Genomic DNA, 9272 nt, shown 5'->3' with positions numbered 1-9272 from the left:
ACTCATCAGGTAGAATTTTCCTAGACCCTGAAAGAAATATCACCTATTGCAAACATGCCTTTTCATGATTTGGAGATGGGCTGTACACAGCACCAGGTTATAGTCCAACAAATTTATTTGGAAGCATTAGCTTTCAGAGCACTGCTCCTTCATCACAACCATCATGACAGCGTACACGGAATTTGACCCTTAAGTAGTTAGTATTTCGTAGCATTTTGTATGTTGAAATGTATGTGTTCCAAATCCAAACTTCACTCGCAATGCAATTTTAAAATGAACCAAACGGACAAGCCGTTTCTCCAAACCTGGAGTTTGATGAAACGTTTTATAAATCATCCCTTCGAGTATTTATAAACTGTCTGTCGCCACATTCAACTTATTTTTCTTGTGATGCCGAATGCTCCAGTTCAAAATCAGCTCCGGAAAAGTTAAATTGCGTTTCCTTTCATCCCCCTGTTTTCTCAACTACAATTAAGTACAAATCTCTGAATAATGCCTTTGTGTACTCCCATTTACAAATGCCTCGGGGTTTGGGGAAGAGTTTGCGCTGCTCAGTTCTTGCACAAAGCAGCAGATTCCCACTTTTCTGCCCTTGCTGCGCTAACACCAGATATTTTTCCCCTCGTAAAATCATAAAGTGATCGATGCCGATCACCGGGGGGTGACTCAGAGCCACAAGATTTGGGCGGGAGTGGGTCTTAGTTTTTAATAGGCAATAGGTGGCTTTTATCAACAAGGGCACATGACGAGCTCACGAAGTCAAGGATTTGGCCGGGGGGGCGGGGAAGGTGGTGTATAGGATGGGTTTGTGTGAGGAATGTTACAGTCAGTCTCATCAGTATCTCGACTGAGAGTCTGCTGGACCTGCTAATCCTTGGTCACCATGAGAGGTTGTTCTTTGGTCCTATTTCGATACGTCTTCCTGATTACAGTCCTCGAAACAGTTGCTCGCAGACGTAAGTTTTTTTTTAAAAAAAGAAATTTTATCTTGCTGTGTTGCAGCTTTTTGTTAACATAGTTGTCCTTCGTCGAAACATTGCCCTTGTGTTTCGCCCTTGAAAAGATTTGCAAGAAAATGCAGACAGTGTATTTCGAACTGAATGATATTAACCTGACAGGGGGAATGTGAGGTTAAAAACAAAGGGCAGATCTGGTAGCGTCTGCGATCAGAGAATCAGAATTAACTTTTTGTGTCCGGTATGAGTCTTCTGTAGAACTGGTGATGTGAAGGATTTACTTTTTTGATTTGCAGCCACGCTTTCGTTGGTGTGAAATGATCTTGGTTGTTTAGATTAGATTCCCTACAGTATGGAAACAGGCCCTTCGACCCAACAAGTCCACACCGACCCTCAGAAGAGTAACCCACCCAGACCCATGACTAATGCACCTAACACTATGGGACAATTTAGCATGGCCAATTCACCTGACCTGCACATCTTTGTGGGAGGAAACCAGAGCACCCTGAGGAAACCCGCCAGACACTGGGAGAATGTGCAAACTCCGCGCAGTCACCTGAGGCTGGAATCGAACCCTGGCGCTGTGAGGCAGCAGCGCTAACCACTGAGCCACCCCAAGTTGATGAAAAGGCGAGAGCAAAGGTCACGTTAAATTCTGATCGGTTTGAATGGACTGAATCTGAAGAGAGCGAGATTCCTTCGATAGAACAAGGAGAGGAGAAAGATTTAAAAGGGACGTGAGGGTCAACCTTTTCACACAGAGGGTGGTTTGTATGTGGAATGAACAGCCAGAGAAAGTGGCATATGCAGGTACTGTTACAATATTTAGAAGACATTTGGACAAGGTGCATGAATAAAAAAAGGTTTAGAGGGATATGAGCCACATGGAGGCAGATGGGACTAGTTTGGTTTGGGAAACTTAGCCAGCAAGGACAAGTTGGACCGAAGGATCTGTTTCTCTGTTGTATGACAATCACTGTAAGTGAAATTTCAGTGATGTGACTCCCTCAGTGAGTTGTTTTCTGCCTCATCTTCTCAGTACCTGGTGAAAGCCTGCTTTTCCCAGCTGGGGAGGTGGGGGAGTCTGTTTTGTGCTTGGCCCCATTGCCTTGGAATATGTGGAGATCTGCCTTTGGGGCCTACTGGCCGAGAGTTGCCTTGTTTGCTGAGAGTTTCCTACCAGATACAACCTTGTCGTCTTTAGCTTGCAGATTTTGGGATCCACAGGCAGCAGGGTGGGGCCAGGCCCCTTTGAAGTGTCCTGAGGAGAAGCTTCTTGAGGGGGGCATGTATATCGTTCATTCAACAAAGATCCTCAGACAGCACCTTCCAAACCTACGATATTTCCACCTACCAGGACAAGGGCAGCAGACACATAATTACACCACTATCTGCTAGTTCTCCTCCAAGTCACTTACCATCTTGACTTGGAAATATATCACCATTCCTTCACTATCGCTGGATCAAGATTCTGTAATTCCCTCCCAATGGCACAGTGGGTTTACCTACAGTACAGGGACCTCAGCAGTTAAAGAAGGCGGCTCACCAGCACCTTCTCAAGGGCAACCAGGAACGGTCAGTAGATGCTGTCCAACTAGCAATACTTACATCCACGATGGAGTAAAAACAAAACCCAATGTATATATCCTCCAACTAACAGCACAGAGAAGAAACAGATTATCTGGTCATCAAATCTCCAACCCAAAGTGTGAACTCTGTTTCTCTCTCCATTGTTGCTGCCAGACCAACATTCTCTAGCATTTTCCATGCTTGTATTTGGTCATGATGCTTGAGGGTGCTTGCTATGTACAAATTGGTAGCCATGCTTCCAACATGACGGCAGTGATTTCATTCCTGTAAGGGCCCCGATGGATACTTCTGGGGCACTATATAAATGTAATTTTTTCTTCTATTCTTTTCCCTCTCAACAACTCTGACATGTGCATGCTATTGAGTAGGCCTCATTTGTCCTGTCACAATGTTTGCTGTAGTATTATTTTTACTATAAGATCTTTTTATATCACACCCAAGTGAGATGTTGCAATTGCTCATCTCTCTCAAGTAACAAATCTTTGACTGAAGATTGCCTCGTATGTCAAGGATCCCTGAACCTTCATTTTGAGAACTTCAGTTATAGCATTGCACCATAATATGGAATGCATCAAGGCTAAAGGTAAAGTCCAGGGAATATGCCTGGTGTTGGCCTGGCACATATTCTTCAGCATATATATCCACCTAATGAGTAAGAGTATGAAATCAGTGATGATTCCACATAGTTCATATGTAGAAGTTTTTCAAGGGGTGCAATGGCATTCAAGAATGTTCGATGTTCAGCGGGCAATTCACATATTTACTGTCCCTCATAGCACATAGCTCTGTCGAGATAACTGCACAAAACACTGCCTTTCACAGACTAAATTACGTAAAGGATAATCGATTACGTCAAAGTTACAGTCTCTGTGCATTCTAAAACATTAAAGGGATAGAGATGAATTAAGGAACAAAATGAAGTTTTCTTAAGATTCGTGTCAACCTGGTGCCTCTCATTTGGAACAGAACCATAGATGACTCACATTGTCATGGATCCTTTCAGAACTATGCAACTTGAGTGCCATGCAGCATGAACGTTGCCTTTTAATCCCTCATGATGATGTAGGGCAGATTATGTGTAGCTACTCTAACTTTGATTCAGCTGAAAATATAATTTGAACATAAACATGAATAACTTAATATTTAATCTGTAAGACAAAAGTGAAGAATGGCAAACCAGCATGTTAGACATGTACTTTGCACTAATCAGGGGGCTTCCTGTCAGGGAAGTCTTGAGCAACTTGGATATGAAAACAATCAAATTAAGACTGTACACAGCTTATTCATTCTTAAAGCAGGTGAGAATAAGATGGCCTGTGGTCTTTTAGGCTATCTGCAACATTGGTCTGTCCTTCTCTTGTTAATCACCAATCGTTGGCCAGATCTTCAACTCAAAAGGATTGTGTCACCACCCTGACCCACAACTCTATATGGTTACAGTATTCTGGGTGTGGTCTGATTAATTCCTCATCAGGAATTCCTGGTGAAAAGGTTATGTCTGAAACGTCGACTCTCCTGCTCCTCAGATGCTGCCTGACCAGCCGTGCTTTTCCAGCACCACATTCTTCAACTCTGATCTCCAGCATTTGTAGTCCTCACTTTCTCCTACCTGACTAATACCTTGTATAGTTTTAGCAAGATTTCCCTATTTTTATACTCCACTCCTGTTTGAAATAAAGGCCAAAAGTCCAATAGCCTTCCCTATTATCTGCTGATTTTGAATGTTTTTTTGTGTGATTCTTGCATAAGTACTGCCTCTTTGTTGCAGCCCCTGCAGTCTCTCCATTTAAATAATATTCAGCTCTTCTGCCAAAGTGCATAATCTCACATTCTTCCATGTATTTTTCCATCTGCAAAGTTTTTGGACACTCACGTACTCTGCCTATATCTCTCTGGGGACTGTGTCATACTCACCACTTACCTTCTACCTAATTTTGTCATTCACAAACTTGTCAACAAGACATTCTTTTTCTTCCTCCATGTCATTAAATATATATAATTCCTGTGCCACTCCATGAGTTACAGGTTGCTTTCCTGAAAAAGCCCCCTTTATCCAAACTTTCTGTCTTCTTTTAGTTAGCCAGTCTTCTACCTATGCTAATATACTGCCCCAACAATATGGGCTGTTATCATATTAAGTAGTCTTTTGAGGTATCTTATCAAATGTGTTTTGGAAGTCATATATATTGCATCTACTTTAGTCTATTTATTTATGTATGTATTTATTATCTTATCGAAAACATTAATACATTTGTCAGGCATTATTTTCCCTTCATTAATTGATGTTGACTCTCCTTGATCATGTCATCTATTTCTAAATGTACTGCTATTACATCCTTTAATACAGACTGTAACATCACCTGCAAATATTTAGAGCTCTTGTGGTGCAGTGGCAATGTCCTTACCTCTGGACCAGGAGGTCTGGACTCCAGTCCCATCTGCTCTGGAGCTGTGTCACAGCATATCTGAACATGTTGATTGGAAAAATGTCTAACATATTTTCCCGGTGACAGATGTTAAGTGAACTGGGCTGTAGTTACCTGTGTTTTTCTTTTGTTTCCCTCCTTTTCTGAAGAAAGGTGTTACATCCAATCCTCAAGGACTTTTCCAGGGTTCTTGAAACATTACTGCCAATATGTCCACTTTCTGAGTAACCACTTCCTTAATATTTTTATGTGCAGCCAATCAGATACAAGGGATCTAACTGCCTTTAGCCCATTATTTTCCCTGGTACCTTTTCTTTCATGGAAGTTAATGTATTCATTTCTCTAGTCTATTTTTTGCCCTTGATTATTTTGTATTTTTGGATGCTATTAGTATCCTTTACCATGAAGACTGAAGCAAAGTATTTATTAAATGCCTGTGACATTTTCTGGTACCCCATTATTATTTCCTGAGCCTCATTCTGTAAGGGGCTTATGTTAACTTTGACATCTCTCTTTTCTTGAAATATTTAAAGAATATCTTTGTGTCTGATTCTGTGTTACTTGTTAGTTTAATGTTATTATAAATTTTCTCCCTTTTTTTTGGTTATCTTTTGTTGGATTTTAAAACTTTCCTAATCCTCTAGTTTACCATTATTCTTTGCTATGCTGGTTTTTTTTCTCTCTCTCAACTTCATACCATTCTTGGTTAACCATGATTGGTTATCCACTTCCTAGAATCCTTCTTCCTCACTGAGGGATTATTTGCTATGAATCATGAACTATTTTCTTAAATCTCTGTCATTGATCCTCAATCATCATTTCTGTTAAACTCCTTTCCCAGTCCCATTCCAGTCAAGTCTGCCCTCATTCCTTGTAATTACCCTTATTTATGTTTAGCACGGTTGTTTCTAACTCAATCAGCTCAGTAACAGAAGCATTTTTGCAGGTTTAAAAGGGCTGATGCATCTAGAATGTTGGCATCATTGCCTGTTTTCCTGTAGTTTATCATAATTTGAGGTGATGCAATAAATCCTGTTTGTTCACTTTCTGCCCTTCTGAAACCCTCCAATAGTTCTTCACTATCAGAGATTGCACGAGCTTCTTAACTTCTGGTGCTGATGCTAAAGCTTAGCATAGGAGATGCAGGAAAAATCATTGACTTGATTTGCTTTGCATCAGAACAGTGTAACTTGCTAGTGCCATGCCTAATTTTATTGTAGTTTCTTTTTCAGTACAATACAATTTTCAAAAATTTTAGGCAAACAGTTAAAGGCGAGTTTGAGTCCAAAGCTAATTAGTCATACCGTTTTGAGTGTAAATGAACAGAACTCTTCTCTGATGCTCCTCTGTGACATTCACTTCTTGAGTACTTTTCCTGAGGGTTGGCCTGACCACAAGCAGGGCAAGGAGATATGCCCTAAATCAGCTGGAACAGGGATTGAACTGCATGTTTTTGGTGCAAATCTGATCTACCACCTAATAAGGAACTGTACTGGTTCCTCCCACCTCTGAAGGAGAGTAGGTTGCTATGGCAATATACATTTTTATGTCAATTTACTGAAGAACGTCTTTCATCACTGCTTGGTGTGGCAGAAAGATTAAATCAAATACTAGAACTTCAGGACTGAGTTAGACCATAACTTTTGATGACTTTTATTCAATTCATAACTGATAAAAATAACACACACTTCATAACTACGTCTGCTGTTCTAAACTTTGCTAAACTTTTGCAATTGGTCACGTTACCATGCCAACATTTCACTGCTAATATCCTGTGGATGTTCAGTCATCTGACAATCACATGAATATGATTAATGCATTTTCTTTTGCATAGTTGGACTTTATCTGATAATCTTTAACTCAATCATGTTTATAAGTTCATTTATAAAATATTTTATATTCCTTTTAGGGAATACCCATATCTCTGATCCCCTTTTGTACACATTAATAATTTTCTTTTCAATGTCGATATTCGATGCTGCAGTTTCCAAGTGAGATTAATAAAGTAGTGAGTTGTAGAAAGTAGAGGTGAGTTAAACATCATGTTGCTTAGTTGTGGGAGCTAGATGAAGAGATCAGGGTTGATTTATCCTTGTGATAATGATCTCAACATTTGACATTATACAGTGTTAATTTCCAGCCTCATTCCTGAAACCTTTCTCTATATTGTTGAATCAGAGAGAGATTGTAATACATAGATGAGATTGCTGAACATGTATTTAGCTGAAGATTTCAAACCATCCATTCAGATATGGTCAGATATGAAACTAAGTGGAATTCATATAAATTCATATAAAACGAAACAGTAAATTTTGCATCAACAAATGCAATGTATGCAGAATAAAATTCAAGGGATCAGTTTCGGTAGCTTCCATTACTTGCACATCTGTTTGGACTATTATTTGAGAAGGATACTGTGAAAGCCCAATTTGTCATGGTCCTTGTAGTGAGCTTTGGAATCTTTTAGATGAAGCCTTAGGTCACAGTTTAGTCTGTCTTTTATGAAATGACACTATCCAATGAAGACTGAGATAAATCCAAATCTTAAAACTGCATTGGACATTGCAGTGTACATGGAGTAAGCTGCCAAAGTTAGAGCCCAGCCAGACAAAAGAAACCTTTGCCACAGCAGGAGTGGCACAAGTTTGGCAGATCGGAACACTCTGAGACTGACTGCTGTTGCAGGGAGGCCCAATGCTAGAACTGTTAAGAAGTAGACCACATTGCAATTGCCTCCTAATGAAAGCAGAGCAGTCTGGAGAAATCCCTGCTGAAGAAAAAAATCAGCTAAACTCAAGGAAGAAGGTCAATGCTGAAAGCACAAGGAAGATGTGGACGCTGTCCAACGAAGAATTTAAATTGAATGTCTCGGCAGTCCAGGGTGAAATGCATAGATGTTGGGTTTTGTCTACATTGGATGGGCAACCCATCAGATGGGGATGAACACCAAGGCAACAGTTTCATTTACCCCGAAACAATTTGCAACCAAGATGCTGTGACATCTGCCACTGAGGCATTCTAACATTTCCCTCAGGACACAGAGCAGGGGGTATACTCTTCAAAGGGTATGTAATGGTATTGGTACCAGCCACTGAGATACCCCTCCACTCAATGTTATTTGTGCGTTTGTAACCGCAGAAATGGAAATTGAACTGGGGTGCTATGATCAAATTGGTTAACTCTAAACAAGTCTATGAGAAATCGTAAAATACAGATCAATCCGAATTTGTGGTGATTTGAAACTTCCTTTTAAACCAGCGCCATGTGCAGATAACTACTGTTGCCTTTGATCGAAGATCTGCTCAGTGGCCTGGAAGGGTGGCAAAAATTCCCAAAGGAGGATGTTTTGGAAACCTTGCTGAAGATTGGCGTCATTGCTGAATCCAACACCTGCTGTAGTGACTCACTGGGGCTTGTGTCACTATATAGGGCTTTGGAATCCTAAAGGGGTACAATGCTACCTTAATGATATCTTGATCACCAGTTCCACAGAAGAAGAGCACTTGAGGAATCTGGAGGAGACCCTCAAATGACTGCAAACGCATGGGTTATGAGTTTAAAAGAAAAAGTGTTACTTCCTCCGGAAATTGAATGAATACTTAAGGCACATCATTGACAGCAAAGGACCTCACAAGGTGCCAAAGGAAATAGAGGCAATCGTGGAGGTCCCTCAGCTCATTAATGTATTCCAATTATGGTCTTCTCTGGGTCGTGCGAATTACTATGGAATATTCATTCCAAATTTGGTGGCCTTTTTGACAGCCGTTACACAATCTTCTATGGAATTCAGACTGTAAACAAGAGTATCTTCGTGTCAAACAGGTTTTCCAGAGGTCAGATGTTTTCGTTCACTTCAAGGTAGGTTGCCCGTGCAATTGGCGTGTGATGCCTTACGTTATGGTGTTGGTGCAGTGCTGTCACATACTTTCTACCCAATGGAGAGAAGAGTCCAATTATTTTAACTTTATGCTCTCTCACTCATGCAGAAATGAGGTATGCCCAATTGGAGAAGGAGGCCCTCGATATCATTCTCAATGTCAGGAAATTTTGCCACTACTTATTGGACCCACTTTGTTCTGCTAACAGATCTTCACCCTTTCATGCCCATCTTCAGCCCAGACACTGGGTTCCCTCAAAGGTGATGAGGTGGCTTCAGAGGTCCAGTTTCCTCATTTCACCTCCTCCCACCTTAACCAAGTTCCAACCTTCCAACTCTGCATTGTCCTCATGACCTCTCCTACCTGTCCATCTTCCTTCCCACCTATCCACTCCATCCTCCTCTCTGACCTATCACTATCAG

General features: G+C 40.8%; 1 protein-coding gene across 1 annotated transcript in view; it reads left to right on the top strand.

Moving 5' to 3' along the window:
• Positions 1-806: 806 nt before the first annotated feature.
• The window catches only part of gpnmb (glycoprotein (transmembrane) nmb), a 42109-nt gene continuing 33643 nt past the window's right edge, over positions 807-9272 (top strand). The window contains exon 1 of the mRNA XM_043689752.1: positions 807-956. Coding sequence (XP_043545687.1) covers positions 884-956 — 73 coding nt within the window. The 5' untranslated portion in view covers positions 807-883. The remainder of the gene's footprint in view (positions 957-9272) is intronic.

The sequence above is a fragment of the Chiloscyllium plagiosum genome, chromosome 5 (genome assembly GCF_004010195.1).
Source record: "Chiloscyllium plagiosum isolate BGI_BamShark_2017 chromosome 5, ASM401019v2, whole genome shotgun sequence".
In the NCBI taxonomy this organism is placed as follows: domain Eukaryota; kingdom Metazoa; phylum Chordata; class Chondrichthyes; order Orectolobiformes; family Hemiscylliidae; genus Chiloscyllium; species Chiloscyllium plagiosum.
This window is presented reverse-complemented; position numbering and strand designations above follow the sequence as displayed.